We start from the raw sequence: 24,946 nt of genomic DNA, 5'->3' as shown, positions 1-24,946 counted from the left end.
CTGCTGATGTGACAGTAGTAGCAGTTGAATGTGGTTTATTTGGGGGAGGGGTTGCAATGAAATTACTTTTTAAATGTGCCTCAGGTTAGGAAAAATGGTCGTTAGGGTAGCAGGGGTTGTGTGAATCTGGCCTGAGATGCTGGATGCTGACTTGGATCGTCCTCTAGGTGGCAATGTTGTTCCCTACTTCACCATGTATAAAGGGCCCTAATAAAAAGAGCAGAGATGCACTGCCAAAGGTGTGCACAACAGATGGTGACAGCAAAGGTTTAAGAGCACCAGATGAAGGCGGAGGAAAAGTCTGAGTTTTCTGAAGCAATTGATTTCCTCGACATGAGAGAGTGTAGATAAAGAGAACACTTAATTGAATTAACTAATATTAAAGCATTTGTTAGAGATTTGTTGTAAAAGAAAAAAAGAAAAAAAAACTTGAGAGAAAACTTAAACCTTCCAAATTCAATGTCACTGTAAGTCATGTCAGTCAAAATAACGAAAGCGAAGAACTGCAAATCCTGGTTGGAGCTTCCCTCAGGGAACCGGAATAAGGTGGTAAACACCTCAGTAATTAAAATAACATGTAGATTGCTACTTCCCTCAGACTCTCTCACTCTGTGGTTGTGAGAACAGAGAGAGTCACGGCAGATTGCTCTAAATCTGAGGGTGCTCCTTATTCCCCATTGGAAAGCTTTTTACATTGATTGACGGCTGAGTTCCATGGCTAAGAAACAGGCCAAGCGGGGAATCATTTCCCCACCTACATAGGGATTTATGACATATACACTGAGACAAGCCAGACTACATTCTGGGTGTCTGGAAGTAGTAGGTCAGTTTGATTAGCACTTTCTTTTCAACAGCCAAAAGATTCAAAATAACTTTTTAGTTTTAATTTAAGTAGCATGTTTCATTGGTCTGGGCTAATTTAGTTTTAATTTTAAATTTAGTTAAATTATTTACATATGTTTGTTTTTAATGTGGTGGAGATATGGTAACAATAAAGGGGTGGTGGTGGCGCAATGGATAAGACACATGCCTTTGGTGTGAGAGACCCGGGTTCGAATCCACTGTGAGACACCAATGTGTCCCTGAGCAAGACACTTAACCCCTAGTTGCTCCAGAGGCGTGCGACCTCTGACATATATAGCAATTGTAAGTCGCTTTGTATAAAAGCGTCAGCTAAATGAATAAATGTAAATGTAAATGTAAAGGAAATGTCTCCACAATATACTGTAGTTATGCTTATGATTCATTTATAATTTCTGCCCTTTATTGAACCATTAACTACATCTTTAATTTGTCTGGTCAGTAACCGAACGTAGAGGATTAATGCTTTACATTTATAGTTTAGGATGTGAGAATTTAGATTTGTTAGATCTGCTGAGTGTTGCATAATTAATTTATGTCAATTTAGATCAGGGGTGTCCAAACTCGGACACTTTTGCTATTGTTCTGCAAAGTTTAGGTCCAACTTGCCTCAACACACCTGCCTGGAAGTTTCTAGTGTGCCTAGTAAGATATAGATCAGCTGGTTTAGGTGTGATTAAATGGGGTTGGAGCTAAACTCTGCAGGACAGTCCCCTCAGAACCTTTTGAATTTTCATGTTTTTGAAATCCCATACTTTAACGTGTGAAAATATATTCTTTGTGACAACACTGAGAGCATATTTTAAAATAAAAGCTGAAACAGCCAGGGGTCACAAAAACTTTGTTCATGAAATGGTCTGCCTTTATAAAACACAGCTGTGCTCTGTTGGGGTGTGGAGCATGGTTGTGTGTTCTCTATGTGAAACATACTGAGTTCTCATGAAAACTACCTCTCCCATGTCCGTTTTCCTGCTGAGTATCCTGCTGCGTTTTACCTGTATTGATGTCTGCTCTCCACTCGATTAAATGACTTATTGAATGCTGCAGGGCTTCCTCTCTCTTGGGACTATTGGCCCTTATTTGCCTGAAGTGCCCTCGTATGCCTCCGTCACAGTGCCAATAAAACAAATCCAAAGACAGGGTAATGCAGGGGTCAAAGTTTCTACATTTTCTATAGCAGAGCTGCTGCAGATAGATTGAGTGCAGAAGTCTTGCTTCAGAATGGCCTGAAATGTCAACAAATAGGTGAGGACAGGGAAATGTAAACTGTTTGAGAGATCCATTTCGCCTGGCCTGAATGTTTCCTGAGGTGTTCCAGTTTTTTTCTTTTTCCAAGTTTTGCCAGTTAGGCTATTTAAAAGGGATAGTCCACCTAAAAATTTTATAATTTGCTCACCCTCACGTCTTTCCAAACCTTGTGACTTTCTTTTTATTGTTGTGGAACATTGAAGAGGATGATTTGAAGAGTGTTGGTAACCAACACCCATTAATTCCCATTAATTTCCAATGTTTAAACTAAGAATACAATGGAAGTCAATTGAAACCAAAACGTTTTGGTTACCTCGGATTTTTTATTTTTGGACGGACTATCCCTTTAAGAAGCCTGGTGGGAACACCAGAACACTGCCATCCAAAATGCATCTTACTGTATGCTGGTCTTTTCAAAAGAAGTATCTGGTTGTAGGTGTGATGAAACAAAAACGTACAAAAATGACACCTAATTGGGTAGAATTTTCTCACTAACGGAACTGGATGTAAACAGAGAATTAGTTAGTAGGAGGCAGTATGCTAAAAGGAGCGAGGAAACCACCACTTTTCACAGCTAGTTTATTCACACTTATTTGGCACTCTCTCATCCTCTGATCTGAGTTGACTTTGCATTACCTCCACATCATTAGGCTTTATGCAGGAGGAGAGCAGAGAGAAACGAAGCGCCTGAACACTCAGAGCACCCTTTACTCTCCTATGCTGCAACATTTTCGTTCTGTATCTCAGCAGTATCTGTTTCTACAGTGTTCTGTTGCAGAATATCTGAACCTGGCCTCGGCAGTAGTAATTTAACCTTGTCAGGGGAAAATAAAATTGCACAAGGTTGGAAAACAAAAGCTGTTATTGTCATGGAGAGATGCATGGTGTAAAATTTGGAGTTTGTTGATAAAGTCCTTGGCAATATCAGGCAATTGCCATTTAGTGTTCAGTGGCCCTGTAAAACAAATGGGACTAGGTTTGTTGGATGTAGGGGGAAGATGTAACACAAAATGTAATAGCCAGCTATGCTGCTTGAGTTGTCTGGGATAAAATTGCCTAAATGATGGGGTAGCCATGAGAAAAAGAACAGGACATCAAACAATTTCGGAAAGCACGGCTCGGCTATGAATAAGGATGAGTTGCCGTATAAATGTGTTGTTTCTTGGCCTCTCTGGAGTGCTCTTTTTGTTATAACAACTGTTTGTCTGTCATTGTGGAGACATATAGCTCTCAGAGTGAAATCTATCTATCTATCTATCTATCTATCCATCTATCTATTCTTCTGTCTGTCTGTCTAACTATATCTGTCTATTCTTCTGTCTGTCTGACTCTAAACATTTTGTTTTGACTAACTATGCTTTAGTTTATGTAAGGGATAATGTACATCAAGCCAGTTAATGTAGCCATGTAATAAGCTTATTACACAGTTACTTGCCATGTAAGTAAACAATTAGACATGAAATATTGATTTGAGTTGAAATATTTTATTAGCTCATTAAACACAAAGCTTCTGCGAAGAAAAACAGTTCTTAGCATGCAGCTTTGAGCCTAGACGAACGAACAAATTCAAATGGATAATGTACAGAGGCATTTAAAGTTGACAATTCTTATTTTTATGGAATATTGTTGTATTTATTATAAATCATTTATCCATGCACATCATTATTATTATTATTATTATTATTATTATTAATTTATTATTATTTTAAATTCATGTGTAATCTTTAATTAAAATAACTTCCCCATCCCTCTTGCAGCGACATCTCTTCTCTCACTAGCTGCGTTTACATGGACCCTAATAATCCGATTGTAATCGGACTAGTGACTTCCTTATTCCGACTGTGCTACATGTAACCACGTCAATCGGAATGAATTTGCCAAATTCAATTAAAATTTCATTTAGATTATAAGGGGTGGTTTAAACCTTTTCTACTCTGATCGTTTTTTTTTTTTTTTTTAAGAATCTGTTTTACTCAGATATACGTCACAATAGGGAAGAAAAGACTGTTGTAACTTCCGTTTCATGCGGACTTTAATACTGACATCCTCTGGTTTCACTTTACAGTAAAAACAGTCAATAACTGAGGAGCAAGATGGCACCAGCTGCATTTGAATGAAACAAGAGAGAGCGCGTCCATCCGCAGTGTGATGGTCATTATCATTGAGTATGCATCCTGTTTGCAGCTCAATTCTCAGTTCAAATTCAGGAATTGAAAATATTCTCAATTCAGTTCTGAATGGCAAACACATTTCAGAATGCAAAAGTTTGTATGAGTCTGTCATCATCTCTACATGATGTTATGTTCAATGTTTGGTATGTTTCTCGGCTAATCAAGGTCTTGTTTTACTTTGTAATTTTGGAGTCTGCAGAAGGTTATAGAATTCCCATTCCTTTTGGTGTCAACTTTGTGCAGTGTGAGTTGTATGACCTTCCAGGCTAGCCGTGTAACACTTCTGAAAATCCCTATACTGACATGATGCTGTGAAGCTGTCGACACCTTGCTAGAGTTGCAGCCGCACTCGGTTAATCAGTTCCAGACTGAGAACACGTTGTTTCACGGAGTACGCTGATCACTGTAAACTCACCATGGCAGCAGAACATGGATATAATTTGTGTAAGATTATTGTACCATACCAGTAATGTTGCATAATGTTCTTTGGGTTTTTAATTAGCAAGCGTTTAGTGTTGACATTCACATGCCACTTACAGCTCTGCTGTTTCCACACACTGCCTTCCCAGCATTGCTCTCCACTGCACAGGTATTTGATGCCTCTCTTGACACAAAGCACCGGAACTCCTTTCATTTCAGAGGGAGTGGGAGCACAGCACTCTGCAAGCGCTCCTTAAATGATTCACCTTTCGAAGTCAGCCTCTATTCCCCATTATAAAAGCTTTGTGCGCTGCGGTGCTGTTCTGGGAAAGTCCATCACCCAATACAAAAGCCTTTCATGTTGGCAACTGTACGCTAACTGTGCTTAAGCAGGAACTGTTAGTGCAGATCAAGCAGGCCAAGGAAGCATCAGTTTCTATCGTTTCCCAGCTCCCCTCTCTCTATTTTGTGGGTTTTGTTCTGCTAAAATCTCTTCTATCCTCCTGAGCGAGCTGCTGTTCAGGGAGACTTCAGATATGAAAGCTAATCAATAGCAGGCCATGTTAAAATAGAAACCTGAAGCTGTGAGTACAAGAAACCATCGATTTCTTTGTTTCTCTCTTATTCCTCCCATTCCTTCCTTTTAGATGGATCAGAGGAATATCTGTCTGTCGTTAATGCTCAGGTATACAATTGCAGTACAGTATAGAACATTTTAAAGGTACAATATGCAACATTTTCTGCCGCTAGAGGGCGCTACATTCCAAACAACAACAACGGCGTAGCTTGATGACGATGTAAAGGAGCGTAGAATGATGGGAACTGTTGTTTTCAACTCCACCGTGGATGTAAATCAGTCAGACGGGAATCGAAAAATCATGTTCATGGATGTTCTATTTTTATAAATGTTGCGTTTAATGACATGCTTTTTGTGGCGAGGGGGGGGCGTGGTTCAGCGCGGTCTGTAACGGGAGAGATAGAAACAAGACGAGCGGGACGTAAGTAGGTCAAGTGCAAATGACGAACACCTGTGTCTTTTTGCAGTATTATTGGCGTGGAGAGACCGTGCTGGAATCAGAGACTGGAGAGAAAATTGGACGCAGAGAAAGAAAACCGGTGGATCCGAGCTCTCATTTTTGAACTGTTTTGTGCCGTCGCCACGGTGAATGCGCGTTGTGCGCGACTTTTGTTTGTTTTGTTTTATTTTAATAAAGTACGAGTCCCAGTCACGCCGACCCGTCTTCTTCCTGACTCTTGAACCTCATCACACTTTTATTTCATTAAAATGAATTAACAGCAAGAAAAGTAAGGTTTAATACTAAATTGGTTATCATAGATGTTACTGTATTTGTCGAATTCATTGTTGTGATAACGCTGCGCAGTTTTACGTGTTCTAAACAATTGTTGTAAAAGTACATTCGAACATGCCCACATCATTTGCCAAAATACTGATTAATCTTTATGTATAACACATGCTATATTTATTTACATGGCCATAAACACCAGACGTGATAAACAATGTCAATAAACTAAACACAAACCTAAAGCAATAATACTTTCCTTGCATAAACATAACTATTACCGAATGCTACATTTGGAAAATATAAAATTAAGCATGCTTTGTCGACAGAACCAGCTGCAATCAGTAAATAATAATTGTGTTCCATAACGACAGCACGAAACAAGCTAACGTTTGTTGCTTGATAGACGCTACAACTACAACTTCCGCATTTGTCCAGGACTCCACGCAGTACGAGCGGAAACCGAGGGTAACGCGGAGATGACGCAATTGACTGGCGACTCCCAGCTCCCCCCTGCTCTAACGCTCCATTTTTTTGTAAATTTGGAGTGTTGTCAATACAGAGAACAACAACAAAAATCGGTGTTGCCTACACCATGTTATCCTCTTTTTAAAAGTCAGATTCACCCGTGTTAACTCTAAAGGAATCACTCACATTGGCTGGGCACTTGTAATGACACATCAAGGATGTTAAGAGGGTAAAAGCAGGTTTAAAATATGCCCCATTGAAGTCAACAGGGTGCAAATTTTAAAAAGAGGATAACACGGTGTAGGCAACACCGATTTTTGTTGTTGTTCTCTGTATTGACAGCACTCCAAATTTACAAAGAATATAGATCATAAGATGATGTCCAGTGTACGATCAGGGTAAAAAAAAGTAGAGAGCCACTGATCTCCAAAAACTAGTAGAGAGCCACTGATCTCTATTAACAGTGTTCCCCTTTAAGAGATCAGCTCACCCCTGTCAACACTGAGCTTGTTATTGGCTAAATGCCAATGATGAAGTGTAGAGATGTGCAGAGTACATTTAGGGCTTTGATGGAGGACTGAGGAGCTCTTGAGGGAAATGTTAACAGACTGGCTATACAGCATGATGTCAACTAGATTTTATGTGGCATAGAGCTCATCACATAACCCAATCACATCCAGTCCACCATCTGTCTTTCTGCTTTCTGGAGGTCAAACATTCTCATGGCCTAGGGGGAGATGGTGAGAGAAAAGCGGAAAGCTAAGGAAAATGATTGATACCCATTGACCTTGACTTCTAACTTGCAGGACCACACCAGTGAAAAGTGAGACCAAAGAGATGATAGCATATCTACTTCATGATGCAGAATGGTGGTGGAACAACTTTTCATGTAGTAGTTTTTTCAGTTGCAATTAAATGCTTGCAATGTTTATTTTAGACTTTCAAAAGTCATGCAAAACCAATATCCGATACTGTGTGTCTGTTTTAGCAAATGTAATGGCTGTGGTAGCATATACAGCTGTGCTACCAAGTTTTTGCAGGTTTGCACTTTTTAGTGTTATGGTTTCCACTGTTCGCTTTCCTCATTTATTCATGCCGTTGTTTTGCACTCCTCTGAGGGACTGTTTAAGGACAACGTTAGGGGATACAATAAATAATTATGTCTATGAAAAGTCCCCATAAAACACGAAAACCCAGTATGTTTGTGTGTTATTTTAGTATTATTTGAACTAGAATAATTAAAATATATATTTTTTTGGATTAGATTTTATATTTTTATTTTATGTTTTAATTTCAATTTAATTTAAGTTTGTTTTAATCATTTTGTTATGTGCTTTTGTCATTTTCATTATTTTTTATTAAATATTTCTATATTTCACTTTCATTAATTTTTTATTCAGTTTTAGTCATTTTAGTACTTCAAGTTAAACATATTTTATTTCAGTAAGTTGCCAAAGCAACATTACTATTTTCAATATTTTAACTTTTTTTTTATAAAAATTGTATCATCTACTATTTACATTTTAGTTGATTTCAGTTTTATTTCAGTTAATGAAAACTATCTTTAATAATAATATACAGTCTATGGGTGAATTGGCATAAATGTCTATATTGCTCTACTAAGGCAAAATGCAGTAATTGCACCAACACTGAAACTGGCACAAAAATAAATGGCAAAAAAAGTTATTGGATTGAATTTTGATAGATTGTTTTCCTCATAACCAAAACCAGGGTATAATTTAGTTCTGACAACATGTGAAGTTGCTGTGTCTTGTCTGTGCATGACAGTATACAGTAAATACAAAGAGCTACATAAAACGGTGAGCTCTACATGTTTTGGTTGTGTGTCTTGCTTTGTTGTTTGAGTACCACAGTTACAAGGGTAGGCTGGAGGATGTAAAGCTCAGAAGCCTGCTGGCTAATAGCGTAATCTAACACAAAAAGTCGACCGGGTGCTCTGGCGTGCCGCCCCACGCTGTCCAAAAATCATTTAGTCAGAGGTGACCAGATCTAAGGCCTGCTGTGGTCTCTATGATTGGATTGAGAAGTGGGGGAGTGATTCATCATTGTTAATAGACACTGCTGACAGCTGGAATCAGTAGGGGCGATGTCTGTGCCAGCTCCAGCCTCGGCCAGTCACCACAGATGCATGCAAAATTTACACAATTACCAAGGCAACAAGTGCTAGTCAGGAAGCAGGTAGATGGGGCAACCACATAATTACTCTGTTTTTAAACAGTTGGGAGGGATGCACTCAGGAGACAGTAATAAATGGACTGTTAGGCAATAGCATGACAGGATTTCGAGAAACTAATCCTGTTAATCACTCTACAAGGATTTATAAGCAGCTTCTATATATGACTACACCGAAACTGTAGTCTAGAAATCTAGACGCACCCTAGCGGCAGCAAAAAATTATTTTGCAGCCAGGGTAGTCTAGCAACTCTCCGTTGACTTTCGGAGCTGTAAAAACCTAAATTGGGTCAGGCCAATCACATCGTGTATAGAGTAGGCGGGGCAGGCTTAACATAATGACGACAGAGTTGCGACGGTTCCCTGCTACTTGAAAACAAAGAATGGCGGCTGCTGGCGAACAGTCTTTCGAATCGGCTTTGGCCGCGACTCTGGAGGACTTGGAGTTAAGTTGAATCTATCAACTAACGTTAGTTCCGCTGTTGGGAAAACGCTCTGGGCCCGGTTTCCCAAAGCGTTCTTATCTCTAAGTAGTTCTTAACCTATTCCTTAACCTCTCTCTTAACCTTATGGGACGGTTCCCGAAACGTTCGTACGCTAAGTATATCTTTTGTAAGTCACACTTTCGTAAGGTTGGTCTGGACCACTCTTAGCTTTACCTTATCACTGTTGCAGGTCTAAATGAATATAATTCTGAAGTTTTAATACACCCAGACAGTATTAAATTAGGCTAATTCAAGTGTTTTCATGCAAAGAATAAAATTGTCATTACACTGATTGTTGTTAGATTTTTAATTATATTATTAAACAATATTATTAATTGAATTAAAACGCTCTTTTAAAGGCCAGTGAAAGCATAGGCTACTGTCAGTTAAGTCCTATTCGGACGCTAATATTGTTTCTCATGGGCTCGTCCGGTATTTTAAACATTTACAGGGGTAAGTTGGTGATTTTAGTGCCGTCCGAATCCATAATATCAGTGTTTTTCTCACCCAATCCGCGTAAAAATCCCTGGCCAAATTAGTACCTTCTGTTTTTTGACAAACAGGTCGTGTGGTAATTTAATTGCCGTCTGAATCCACATCTCCGAGTTTACAAGAGATTCAAAATTCACGGTTTAAATCCTTTTTGATCACTGCCGAGCACCGTACGTAAGATGTCAACTTTTATTACTGAAATGCTGGAAAGTATTTACACAAGAACAATATTTCATCGCAGCTCCACCTCAGCGAACAAAAATGAGAAAGAAAAGGCGGCACGTAAATTTTTGAAAAGGTTATTGTGGCAGCAATAGGCTATATGTTACAATTTTAAAATATGTAGGCTAGGCTATTAAAGGCTATTATAGTTTGGATTATTTTTTATAATATCCAATAATCATAATAAATAGCAATTTCAACTATTTCTGAAGTGCTTCTTTTATAAAGATGACCGCTTTTTCACATAAACAGCCCCTGCACGAGAGAATAATTGATTCTCGAGCCATCGATTTCAAACAATTCAGCACCATCGCCACGGACAGCGCCGGGAAACGTCGCACGTAAGAAGGGATATCTTAAGCAGCTTCCAAAGGTATGGTTCGGGGAACACACTTAGGAACATAAACACCTTTGGTAAGATATATCTTTCGAGCTCTCTTAGCGCGCTAAGAGTGAGCGTTATCGGGAAACCGGGCCCAGGTTGGTTGAAGCGCTGTCCTATTGCGTGCAGAGGGAATTTGAAAGACAGCCGTTTATCCCGCCCCTCGGATTGAGCCGTGTCTATGGTGAGTTGCCAGACCTAACATCTTGATGTAGGTCTGGCTTGCCAGGCTACCGAAACTGAATTTTTCTTAAATAATCTTTATATATTCTGTTATATAAATTACATTTTATTGTTTATTAGATAAATATATTATATTTTTCCCCTAAATGTTCATCTCTTCTTTCTTGTAGCATAGATATGTATAATATTTGAATGTTTCTAGGTTTTTTTCTTCTTCTGTCACCTTAAACTTGCTCACTAATCACTATTTTAAAACTCTGTTCTGTAAAGCTGCTTTGGAAAAAATATTTATACGATTTTGGGTAAAAATATAGGCTATATATATATTATATAACCTAGTACAAAGTAAATTTCACGAAAGCCAGTCATAACTCTGCATCAGTATTGTGAAAGATATGGGTCCATAAGTTTTAGACCACATTGAAAATCAGGGATTTAAAAACTTTTAAACAATGTTTTGTTGGTTTTCAATAAATATATATATAAAAAAAAAGAATAAATATAAAATAGCTGTTTTAACTGTTTCTGGTTCACTAATCAAATAAGTAAATGTGACCTTGATCATGTGATCCTTTGTACAGATGGCCAGACATGTCTTAAGAACTATGGAAGCATATGGGTAGCAATATTCAATTTGAAATGTAATATGTAAAATGAAAATGCATTTCTGTATTTAAATTAAAATTTTCCATAACGTTTGTGCAACGTTTGGTGCAAAATGAAAATGATAATTCAATTAAATAATTTACATTTGCCCTTTCATACACTAGTTTCAATATGTAAATTGAATACATATTTTAATGCTTTATAAGTTGCTAAATTAAAATTAAAATGTATTACAGAAATTATTAGATATGTTTAACATGTTCAAGCAAAAACTACAGCAAAATGATCATTTAAATGTTATTTTTCTTAATTGCATTTACACTCACAGTTAAGACACTTGTGATTGCATTTTGATTGTCCCGCAATGAATGTAGCAAAATTCAGTGTGCAAATTGAAAACGCATTCTGAGCCAATCATTGTCAATCACTGCATCAAGGCGGGGCTCAGCAACAGGTAAACATAGGCTATATATGTTACGTATTTTGAGGTGTTTGAAGGAAACATGGCGGTTTAATTCACTAGCAGATGAAGTGGAGCGTGAACAGAGAAATTGTAGTGTTTCTGAAGATCATTACGTGTCTGCAGGTGATCAATTATATAATTGATTTTTCATTTTGCACCAACATTGCACAAATGTAATGGAAAATGTAAATGTATATACAGAAATGCATTGTCATTGACTCATTTTACAAATTGCATTGTCATTTTGCATATTACATTTCAAATTGAATATTGCTACCATAAAGAACTAGTATGACCATCCAACAGTTAGTTAGGGGTAATCAGTCTTACTTTTCGGTATCAGTTCGGTAAAGAAAAAAATAATTTCAGTTTATGCAACCGGCCTCAGGTTTACGCTTTAACTCAAATTGCTTTTCTGATAAATGCAGTTTCTACTAAATAAAACCACATTAAATTAGAAAAAAAATTGCAAATTAGAAGCAATTCACTAATGGTCTCAGACTTTTGCACCCCATTGTTGGTGGTTTTGTCCAGACAGTTGAGAAATGTTGGCTTTGTCTCACCAAGACCTCTGGTTCACCAAGGATTTGGCGAAAGCTTGGTTGGAGGGGAAAAGAGAGGCTGGCAGGGCTTGAAAGAACAAGAGATAGAAAGGAAGATAAAGGTTGAAAATTAATGAACGTTGAAAGCCAGGGAAAAGATACATTAATACATGATTTTCATCTCAGCATGCTTCCTACTCTTCTAATCATGCCTTTGCTTCATGACCTACAATTTGACCAGTCTAGACGCACCGCAATTCCTCTCAGAGCATCCCTCTGTTTTATTCTCTCTGTTCATCTAATCACAGCTGCTCTCCACAAATATTCAGGACCTACAAAAAAATGAAATAAAATAAATAAATAAATGAAATAATTAACGAAAAAAACAGCTGCCCTGGTATCCAGCTGTTCCTGGCTGTGTTCCAGTCTTACAAATGATCAACCCCTCTCACTCAAATCCTCTGTTGTGTTTTCATTTCACTCCTTTTTATGCTAGAAATATAAAGTCAAGTACAAAGGCCATTAATCCATCAATCCAAGTCACAGTATTTCATAGACTGCTGAGTAAATATATTCTTTGTGTTAAATAGTTATTCTTAGAAAATAAATTTGATACTTTTTTAAAATATTAGTTTTTTTATATTGTAATATTTTATATTTGTAATATCATTTTGGTTTTGCATTTCTCATGTAACCAATTTGCGTTTGGTCTTTATCACATCTCAAAGTACCTTGAATTTGTGTCCAAGAGTTTCTTGGACTTTCTGTTACTGTCTGTATTGCGCTATACAATATCTCGCACTGCATCCAAATTTGTTCCCTGTCAGTATATATACTGCAATACTTGACTGTTATTAAAGTGTGCTTTATGCATGTGTGTAGTATTAATAATTACAATCTTTAAAAACTTTCAGTTATTACCTTAAGGTGCTTTTTCTACCAAATATACACTACCTTTCGAAAGCTTGGGATCAGTAAGATTTTTCAAAAAGAAAGTATTTTTGAAATACTTCAAGGATGCATTAAATTGATCAAAAGTGACAGTAAAGACATTTACAATGTTACACAAATGATTTCTATTTCATATTCTTTTTGAACTTTCCATCAAAGAATAAAAAATAAAATAAAAAAATGCACCAAGGTTTCCACAAAAATATGAAGCATCACAACTGTTTTCAACATTGATAATAATAAGAAATATTTATTGAGCACCAAATACAGCATGTTGAAATCCTTTTTGAATGACCGTGTGACACTGAAGGCTAGAGTAATGGCTGCTGAAAATTCAGCTTTGCCTTCACAGGAATAAATAAATTATTTCAGAAAATCTTTATTTCAAATTGTAATAATATTTCATAATTTTACTGTTTTTACTCTATTTTTGATCAAATAAATGCAGCCTTGGTGAGCATAAGAGACTATAAAAATACCGATCCTAAACTTTTGAATTTTTTAATTAATTTTGAATACCTTTAAATTCATTTTTGTTAGTGTAACCTAATGTATTTAGGTGGATTCAGTGATTTTACTATTTTTGGCTCGAATAAAATCAATGAAGTTACATACTACCTTAGGAATAAATGCATTTTTTTCCCAGTGTACTACATCCACCATGTTGGTATTGGCATGTGACCTACTGTACAACGTCAGCCACATTGCTGTTCTGCGCTATTTATGAATATGACTACTCTTACTCCTCTCCCATGGCCTCATGGAATAGTAAAGTGTCCATCTTTTTCTCTTACTATTTCATGAACACTGCATATTTGGACATAATACTCATTTGACATACTACTTTTGAGCTGACATACTATATTCTTAAGGAGAGAAGTACACATTCAGATGCTGGGTTTCAACTTCTTGTTCTTGCTCTTGTTTTGTTTAGAACTATACTCCCATAATTCTCTTTTGTCTCACCTCTGCTTTATGCTGATTCCCTCTGTTTTAACCTTGCCATCTCCTTTTATTTGCTTTTGAATGCATCTTCTTCTCATTTTTATACACAGTTTTTGGGTCTGACTGGCTCCCTTGTTCTGTTTGTTGAGTGTTCCTGGTTGTCAGATCTTTTTGTGCTCTTTCCAGCTTTGTATTACATGGTTTTAATCTTGTTTTTGTCCTCGCCTCCCCAATGTACAGATCTTCGTCTTTGTGTTTAGCTGAGCATTGTCTGTTTCAGATGGTCTGTTAATTGCTCTGCAATGTGATTGAGTGAATTGAAATGCAAAAATTACTTTCATTAGTATGATAGCAAAAATGATTTCATTAACAAGATAATCTGTATCACAGTAGCATCTGAAGATCTGTAACAAATCTTACTTTGTTAAACAGAACCAATTAATACAGCCCGCAATATGGACTTCCTAATCTTAGTTGGCGTCTTTTAAAATAACTTTGGAAGGTACTGAGTACTAGTCTCTTTGCAGAGGGAGGGACTGGTGGCGGTCCCTGGAGCAGTCCTGTCACCGTGGGCCCAGGGCGAGGGTCCCAGGGCAGGTCAAGACCACTTGAGCCTCAAGACCCCAGTAGAAACAGAAGGGCACACCCAAACTGGGCAATTCTGGGTAAATACGTCACTAATAAATACGCTGAAAAAGACTGGAGTAAGTGGATAAGTGTGCATGCCATTAATAAAGTTAACATTCTCCATTGTGTGCCACGATGACTATATTGTGACGTTGGTTTGTAATGTCAGTAGGGGTCGTGTTCTCATTTTGCTCTAGGTGGCTGAGGGAATAGAAATAGAAGAGGAACGGATTAAAATAAAAGTTATTCCGTTACAGGAACCAATACCTATTTGCAAAAGGAGCCATTTCAATTTCAAAAGGTCTTGCAAATAATATGAGCTCTTGAACCTGATCATTGACAACAAACAGATATACCAAGGAAAGGGCGCAATGGGGTATTTATGAACTCATTCAACTAAACAGGTAGGGTTCCAAGTTGCATACTTGCCATCTGTTGATCACAGTGTTGTTATATTTAGCACTAAAGCACTTTTGTAATTCACTCTTGATAAGAGTGTAAATGCCCTAAATGTAAATATGAATAGCTATTCAGACTTACAAGTGCTTGCTTGGTTGTTTAGTCTCTCTGTCTTCTGCAAGTCACATAATGATCTCTAAGGTTCAATAGAAAATGGGTAAATGGTTATGAGTTTGTGCACCAGTAAATTTGGCAATTTAACATAAAGTTGAATTTAAATGAAACCAAAATATTTGTCTGTCATAAAACATGCCATAGGTTAGATGGCCTTCATTTGGGGTGTTTTCAAATACAAGACACAATGTGTGTGAACTGCCTTGAACCAAGTCAAACGTTGCCTAAAAGTTGACAGAAACTATAATACAAGAGGAACATTACTTTTTTGCTGTATGACTCTTCATTTTCATTGCAAACAATGAAAATATGAGCTTTTTGCACTGACATTCTTCATCTCCACTCAAACCATCTCCATCAGCAAAGCGTGCCAGACACAGCAAAGAAAGCTAAATGGCATATGGTGAATCATTTGCATAAAGCAAACAATCAACTAGTCAGCTAGTCAATTAGTTTTCTAGATGACTAGTTAACTATTAAAAATGAGTAGTTGTGCAAGCACTGGGATGTGGCATTCGTTTGTATCACAATTACTAAAAAAACAAATGTGTGCAATTTTTAACCCTGTTTGCCAGCAAGGTGAAGGCAATTGACGGTAAATGTTACACAGTGATATATGAAAATTACACAGAACTGTTTTCTTTGTTGTCAAAAGTAAGAACATACCTAGACGTCTTAGGAAAGAAAAGCTCTTTATCTCCCTTTCGGAGTAAACAAAGCTGTAAAATATAAAATGGAATATAAAGTACAGATTAAGAGGCTGGAGTTTTGGCTCTGAGTGAGACCCTCGCATTCGTACATGATGAATAATTTAAGCACCTGCAATATTGTGTGTGCTGCAGAGGGAGACAATTTCCCTCTTGTACTGCTGAACAAGTGGCGCTCATTCCCTGGGCCTCAGATGCTGCTTTCCGATTGCCGCAATGGTATGTTATTGGCATGCTCTGAACTCAAAAGGTTATAAAACAGAACATATGTAAATGGCAATTCATGGGTTTGATGTTAAACCAACAGAACAGTGACAAGAGAACTTGAATATGGAGGCATTATTCAGATTTTGTCTGGAATAGCAGTTTTCTATACAATGAATATGAATGGAAGACTTAAATTAGTATGCCGTATGCAACAGGGAACACCTCAGAGAAACATGGATGCATACAGGAATACACACACACATACACACGTATATCAAGTTTTCCTCTCAGATCTTTTCTGCATTGTAATTGTCAGGGCACAGACATGGAAATATGTCAGATGATCTATTTCATATTTAACATGGAGTCGACTAACCCGTGAGTCACTGAACAGAAATTAATGAGGGCTTCTTTTTTGGGGGGCTAAAAAATTATGATATTTAATGCATGAGCATGATGTGCTTCAGTTGTTTGCATGATAAAACCCTGTCAGAGGCATTGTGTCTTTAAAAAAAAAAACACTGAAACAGCCATACATGTCAATGATTGCCATTGGGCATTGCGTTGTGAAATGTTTTCTGAGCATCTTGCATTTGTATGGTGTCAAGTTAAAAATAGTTCAGTAACCAATGACATTGTCATGATTTCTTTATTCTGTTAATGAAATTGTCCGATTATGGTAGGATTACCAAGGTAAAGTAAAGAAAATAGCATTTGGCTGATCAGGTGATGTCATTTTTGGACCAATGTGTCTCAATGTAAAATGTATTTGCATTATTTTATAAAAAAAAATTAATCAAATAATTTATTGTTAAATTGTTTATTAAATATTATTTATTGCTTTATAATGGTAAAATAAATAATGAGAAAAAAATGACACTTTAAGACAATTAGCCGACTAGTAGTCGAGGCAACCCACCGACTGGTTGATTTTGAAATCGTAGTTTGAAGTAGTTATCATCACTATTGATATTTCATTCCCATCCTTCCCTTCTACTTTTAAAATATATTTCCTCAGACAGCTGTATGATCCTCACTGTAGTTTTTTGAAGTGTGCTAAACTGTATATCAATATTTTAAATATATAGCCAAATATATTAGCATTCAGAGCCTCCAAACATGGGCCAAGTAAACACACAGACCGGGCTGGGTAATATTAATAATTTTATTGAGAACAGTGGAATAGAAATTAAATCCAGCTCATTTGCATAACAGACAGTGCTGTTGAGGCATTGGTGAATGTGCTCAGCTCTGCGTGAAGATTCCAAGCTGTTTACAACGGACTGGGGAGGGGATTGTTTAGCCATGTGGCCCCTCTCCTCCACGCTCAGCGCCTTTCATGTGCTGTTGATTTAGTTCCTGGCCGTTTGCGTCAGTATTTAGAGGAGGGATGAAAGCAGGAAGCAGGTCAGCGAGCCCTCTGCGAAAGAGCCTGGAGGATTTGCATGGGCCAGGCCCAGTCATGCATACATAATCACAGCCACTCGACAGGTGACTCTGGATAAAATAAATAAATATAAAAAGGCCAAAAAGCGCTGGCTATTCCCGGAGACCTTGAAATTATTTTCCAGTTTTAGAGCATTAACTGGATCCAAGCTGGCATGGCAGCTGGCCTACAGGGCAATAGACGAGGGGTAATGGAAGTATGGCGTGAGTTTTAGAGAGCAGTCTCACTGCCACTCGTTACAAAATACCGGGTTTTAGCCAAGAATTTACCAGCCTAGTTTTATTCTCTTTTTTCTAGATGCTTGTTGTCTGTTATCACAATCATGTATTTTCTTTCAAATTAAATTACTGTGTTTGTTGGCCCAACAGGACTGTGGATCTGAATAAAAGCCATTACTCTTAAAATGAGCATTGTCTGGAAAAAGGTATTCACAGGAAAAAAGTCATATTTAATGACTTATGATTCTACTACACAGATATTGATTTATTTTTCATACATTGGTGTAGGGAAGCAGATATGATGTCATTTAGTGCTGTTTTTGAAACAAATCTTTTAAAGTCCCCCGTAGTCAATAATTGTATCCCCTAAATGCTTTTTCCTTGAAAAAAATATGCATGCCTTAAAATAGCTTGAATGTAACTCTACACCCTTGCCTTATTTAGAATATGTGGTGCTATGAATATGCAAATTAGCCCCGCCTCCACTCTCTCACACTAGTTCAGAGATCCACTCGTTGACAATCACACGTTGACGTGATTGGTTACAAGGTATACACTTCACTCATATTGTTTGTTCAATCAAGTTTCTTCATTTTGATTCTCTCAACTGCTTTACTGCCTTCAAAGACTGACTATAGCACAAACAAGTAGCCTTTGAGTGCGAACTGTGAAGAAGCATTTCATTGATTGGACTTATTGAATGAATACGCCCTCTTCACATAATGAATCGATAGTTGTATCTGAAATCGCATCCTATACCTTCATTCACTGTTCCCTACTTTACTCCACTAATGAAGCCCACTTGAACAAGTGAATGAAAACGAGTGAGCTACTTCAGACACGGAGTGCACTGAAAGGGCAATTCTAGTGAGACATGAGAATAGTCCATTTGGGAGTCAAACAGCGATGACGTTTTTATGGGTGGAGTAGGGCTGTCGCGATAACCGCAATATTGTAGTACCGCGCTACTTACAAGCCAACCACAGAGCAATGCAAGTAACCGCAGCAACCGTAATATTCGCGTGTTTTCTTTTTTCATAAGGCTATACCCTTCTTGTTTTGAATTTCGTGCATGTGTATTGAATGTATATAAATTATATCCCCTATGAACTGCACATGTGAATATTATGTATATGTTTACATCATATTCATGCTTTAATAGTAGACTAATCGTTGCAGGTTTCATCAAGTCTGTGGCTTGCAACAATAAATGTCTGAATTTAGCATCAAAGGGCATCTTCAACAATGATATTCGCTAAAAATGGAGACTATCTTTTTTGTTTTCCGATTCTGACATCCAAAAAGGCACAAGGCATTTTTTGTCTTATTCCATGGATTTTGCCCATTTTCCTCCACTTGTTACCGCTGTTTTTCTTCCACCACAATGCGCACGCAGCTGCAAGTGACGGAAATGAAAGCGTAAGCGTAAGTTCTACCAGAAAGACTCCACTGCCACGTCATTCATTTATAATCTCGCGCAGCCAATCACAGCTTGACATCAAATATAAAAAGACTGATCTTGCCCTCCTATTTTGCTGCCTGTATGTGTTGTAGCGAAGTTCCCCTCCATCCTCCCCACCACCACCAGGATGGCTCCCGTCCACTTGTCCAGGGGTAGGCTCCGCCTCTGCCTCTATCATCAGGCAGGACCTACCAGTTTCGCCTATGCCAAAGAACTTTGAGATGGAGCTTGTCGAGGGTTTACTTATTTATTTTGTCTATAAAATCATTTTACTAAATAAAATCTATTCATACGAGAATTCTCCCGAATCTTTTTGTTAGAACTGTGACGTCTGCTCCAAAATGGTCTGTTCATTCGGCATAATGTTTACAGTGCATGTGTTCCCTAGTAACCAGCTGTTGAGTGTACACCGAGTGTAAAGATTTACTCACAAAGACTTTGCCATCACCTACTGGCATAAATAATGTAACCTGCACTAAACAAATTTCAACTAATCTTTTTAGCGAACGGATTTAGGATGAATCAAATCTCCAACCACTGACTAAACCTTACAGAAAGCAGTGTTTTGTGGCATACCTCTCGGACAGCTTTTCAACAGCTCATGCCAACCTCTCCATTGTGCTAATGTGAAATAAATCAGAGTTTTACCATTTTTTCTTTTATCCCAGCCTGCTAACTTGTAATTTGGCAATCTTCTTGACTTTAAGCACAAGAAAATGTCTGCCAATTTGTAAAGCACAATTTTTCCCCTAGCAGTTTCCTTCAGTGGTGTTATTCTACCCTTAATGGCATCATTTCTACAAACAGGCACTGAGCAATTCATTTCACTTTTTAATTTTTTTTTATGACAGGCCCCTTTAAGCAAAGCAGAGCTGATGAAGATACCAGTGTCTGTTGGTGGATACTGCACAGAATACCGTCTGTCTGCTCTAAACTTTCATTTTGTCGCTGCCTGCAGTGCTGTCCAGGTTTTCACAGCTTGTACCTTATACATTATTCACCAGGTCTGATTCACTGAAACCTGAGAAGTCAGGCGCATGAGAGAGGTAGTGAAAGAACAAGGGAAAGTGATAGAGTATGTATAGAGGAAGTGGGCAGTAATAGGACCTGTCTGGGGTACATCTATACATGTGGTTGTGTGTTTCTTCACCATAAGCATATATAGAAAGCCTGCAGTGTGTGAATTTATGTGAGTATATCTGAGATACGGCAGGTGTTAGGCTTAAAGGAATAGTCCCCCAAAAGGAAAAAAAAAATCAGCTGTATTTTTCCATACAATGAAATTCGGTGGGGTTCAATGTGGTGACCGGATTGTAACAATGCATGCAGGGAAGTTTAATTCATCAAAAAGCAAGCAAACAGGCAGTTCAAACACATCTCAGCATAACAGACTGGACAAAGAGTGAAGGCAAGGGTGAGGCTTAAATAAACTGAAACAAGCTAATAAATGACACACAGCTGAAACCAATGAACTAATGACGGTAACCATGGAAACTGAACAAAGGTTGGAAACTGAACAAAGGAACATGTGAAACAAAACAGGAAAACAGATCAAAAACAAACATAACCCTGACAAGGATATATAACAAGGATATGGAGACTTTTTGTTCTCCATTTTTTGGGTTATCTGTCCCTTTAAGTATATCTTGTTACATCCCAATTTGCCTACTTATACTTTGCTCTATTTTTGTGAAGATAAAGTACATACTTTTGTAGCAGAAGGGTAGGCAAGCTTTGGGATATACTCCCACATCAATTCCATCTTGAAACCACGCACCGTTTTGTCGCATAGTTACGTGCGTCATGGCACTGTAAACTGGCCTGTGATCTTGTCACAGATATCATCCTCATATGCACACTCCACATTTCATTTCATTTACGCTACTCAACATACTATCATATCGAGTACAAAAAAAGTGTTGTTTTAGTATCATTTATATACTTTTGTTGTTTATTGATATTTTGAATCCGCTTTAATATTTTCAGTTCACTTTAATTTTAGTTTTAGTATTTAGACCCTCGTGGAATTGCTCTGTTTTTAGTTTCAGTTTCTACTTCAACTTCAACTTACTTTTTCAGTTAGCATTTCTAATTTTCTAGTTTTTCATCTAATAATTATATTTTATATTATTCCAGCTTTATTTCAGTTAATGAAAACAAATTTTAATAGTTTTAGTTAACAATAACTTTGGAAAAGACAACTCATCTCATTGTTTACAATGTTGTTACACTGTAAACAATTTCTAACCTCTCCAAGTCCAACCTCTCCAAGTTTACATTTTTAAATTGTCCCAAGTGCAATTCTTGTTGCAATAGTCTGTTAACATTGGCTCAATGAGAAATAATACGTCAGACTAATTGAAAAATTTAGATGTTATCAGTCACTAGAAATTTTTCACTTGGGGATGTAGGGGAGAGCGGGGCACAACCTAACGCTTTTTGACTTTCTCAGTTTGTGTAAATCTACTTATGGTTCAGAGTATTTATTTTTTCCCACATTAATTTCCCACATGTCTAGTACAATTATGTGGTTTTGTTTTATTAATACAGTATATACTTTTTTCTTGACATACCCTGAAAGAATGGAAGTGAAATGTGACAACATGCCCCATAGGTGGGGTACATTGTAACATGTGAGGGGCACATTGTAACATAACATATGACAGCTTAAAATGTTATCTGATCTAATAAAAAATATATACAAAACAAACTAAAATATTTTCTAAATAAAATACAATTAAAAAACTTTTTCATATAAAATAATGGCAATTTTTAATAATTAAATATAAACACATTTTTGAGTTTTGACTACGAACACATGAAAACACAGCTATACAACATAGTTCAAAACAAATAAATAATTAGTCATTTCTGAACATTGACTCTCAGTCTTTATTCACCTTTTTCTCACGTTTTCCCAATAAAATTAATAAAAGTATAGAATATAATAGCATATTTCTAATAGGGGCACATTGTAACGCAATGTTACAACATGCCCCCGCCTGCACAACTGGGATTTAAACCCTGCTAGTGTCTTCTGCTAGTTAGTTAAAGGAGAAGTTCACTTTTAAAAAAACTTTTGCTGATAATTTACTCACCCCCATGTCATCCAAGATGTCCATGTCTTTCTTTCTTCAGTCGAAAAGAAATTAAGGTTTTTGATGAAAACATTCCAGGATTTTTTCACATATTATGGATTCCATTGGGACCCAAACGGTTCAAGGTCCAAATGACAGTTTCATTGCCGCTTCAAAGGGCTTTAAACGATACCAGACGATGAATAAGGGTCTTATCTAGCGAAACGATCGGTCATTTCAAAAATAAAATAAAAAGTTGACGTTTTATAAGCACAAATGTTCGGCTTGCTCTGTTCTGTGATGCGCGTTCGTGACGTCACGTAATACGCAATTACGTTGAAAAGGTCACGCTTGAAAAATTGAAGAAAATGTTCTTTTTGGCTTTTTAATATTAAAACACTCAGGATGCGCACACGAAATGGGCATTTTAAACGATAAACTGACACAAATACATTTGAAAATGTTTATATGGTCCTCCTTCCGCACATTTGTAAACACATCAAACTTGACCTTTTCAACGTAATTGCGTATTACGTGACGTCACGAACGCGCATCACAGAACAGAGCAAGGCGAACATTTGTGCTTATAAAACGTCAACTTTTTATTTTATTTTTGAAATGACCGATCGTTTCGCTAGATAAGACCCTTATTCATCGTCTGGTATCGTTTAAAGCCCTTTGAAGCGGCAATGAAACTGTCATTTGGACCTTGAACCGTTTGGGTCCCAATGGAATCCATAATATGTGGAAAAATCCTGGAATGTTTTCATCAAAAACCTTAATTTCTTTTCAACTGAAGAAAGAAAGACATGGACATCTTGGATGACATGGGGGTGAGTAAATTATCAGCAAAAGTTTTTTCAAAAGTGAACTTCTCCTTTAAGCATTAAAGAACTATCTCAACTGTTAAATAACATCTTGGAGATTAAAATAATATCAGATTTGTCTTATTTTAAATAAACACAAAAAATAGAGATGAAAAATGTACTTAAGTAAGAAATTTACTTTTGCTATGGTTTAATAAATGTCTATGGATATCTTCCAAAAAAATATTAATTTTGGCGGAATTTTTTTAATATATATAGTGTTGATATGGCAACTAGTAAATACACAAAGTTTCGTCATCCAAGTATGTGCGGAAGTATTTAAAACAAGCGTGTTACAACTAGCCCCGCGTTAGGTTGTGCCCCGCGCTCCCCTATTTTTTTTTTACAGTGTACAGATGAAATGTGACACAGATAATATAAACAAATGTATATTTTTCATCAGGTTACATCTCGATTATTAATCACTTAAACCCATTTCAGGGCGTCTCTGCTTAACCACTGGTCTCACAAACATCTGCCATGTTTGTAGTTCTTGGCCGAATCCTCATCCAAAGCACAATGGGTCGTGTGCAATAATAGCCGGTAGAGTGTGCATGCATCCATACTTCAAAATCTACCAGAATCAGTTGACAATCCGTATAGTTTTGGCATACTCTCTTCACCATACAGCACTATGCTTTGCGACACATTTATTTGAATCTCTCATACAGTACAAATTAGGATGGATAGAATGTACATTGGGACGCAGGGTATGTCAGACTCCGTGCTCTGTGCGTTGTGGGTCCTAAAGCTGCCTGTGCAGCTGTTTGCGTATTCTATAATCACACACACTGCGTGCTTGCCTCTCCGCCATACCGCTCTGCTGACTAAATGACGGGCAGAGCCATTTTCCTCAAACGGATCCCTGTGGGAAATGATTGCCCCAAGCAGCAGCTTTAGGCTTGTACTGTAGTACTGACTACGTCTACTCACCCTTCTTTCGACCACCTGAAAGTCACTGTTGACCCATCAATGAGACTGGAGAAAAGAGTGAAGGAAAGAACAAACTTGAAAGCGTGGTTTTGCTTGAGTTCCTCCTTTAATTCTCCTTCCCTCCTCGCGGTAGGTGAGTCACGGCAGCTGTATTACAGGCCAAATCCCCACAGTGTGATGAGGAGGGATTTACTGGGCTGCTTATGAGAGAGACGCACCCGACTCTGTGCTTGAGTTTCAGATTTACATACAAAGAACGGAGTGCATGGGAGGAAGCGGGTCTGAAATAGTAGTGATGACTTAGAAATGCCCCAGCAGGTTAAGTGCAGCAGAAGCACAGTTTAATATCCATAATGGGAAATGCCAGCCTGGTGGCTTAATAACTCTGTTGTTATTACTGATTTTACCCCTCGCTTCCCTTTTATGAGAACATCTCTGTGGATGTTCTATTGTGTTTTGCATGGTAATTTCTTTGAAAGTTTTTGGAAACTGAAGGTGTGCATGTGTAACAGGTTAGATGTCCTAGCTAATATTATATAAACTTTTATAATACTATTACTAATACTAACATGATTAAAAATCCTAATCATAATTTGACACTTAAGGTGCAGAAGTTTTAAGCTGTTTTAAGGCCTAATGTGGTTTGCAAAAAAAAGCACCATAGAAACACAAATGATTTATTTATTTATTTTGAATGCATAGACAATTTGTATAGCTGAGAAAAAAATAAAAAATAGAAAGATATAAAATGACATACTACCGCTGTATGATATTTCAGATTTGTGATAATAGTCAGTTTGGGGTTGTGTGATTTTATGGAGATGACAGAAGTCTCTTATGCAGACTAAGGCATCTTTTATTTGATGAAAATAGAGTAAAAACTGTATGTAAAATGT

General features: G+C 37.3%; 1 protein-coding gene across 2 annotated transcripts in view; it reads left to right on the top strand.

Moving 5' to 3' along the window:
• gfra1a (gdnf family receptor alpha 1a) overlaps positions 1-24,946 on the top strand; it is a 98,416-nt gene that overhangs the window by 2,302 nt on the left and 71,168 nt on the right. The window contains exon 4 of one of the 2 annotated variants that reach the window (XM_082154147.1): positions 14,461-14,598. The exons of the other annotated variant lie outside the window; for it this stretch is intronic. Coding sequence (XP_082010273.1) covers positions 14,461-14,598 — 138 coding nt within the window. The remainder of the gene's footprint in view (positions 1-14,460; positions 14,599-24,946) is intronic. 2 annotated transcript variants of the gene reach the window in all.

This window comes from Leuciscus leuciscus (assembly GCF_965113295.1).
Source record: "Leuciscus leuciscus genome assembly, chromosome: 22".
Classification (NCBI taxonomy): Eukaryota; Metazoa; Chordata; class Actinopteri; order Cypriniformes; family Leuciscidae; genus Leuciscus; species Leuciscus leuciscus.
The sequence above is the reverse complement of the archived record's forward strand: the minus strand, read 5'-3'. Positions and strand labels throughout refer to the sequence as shown.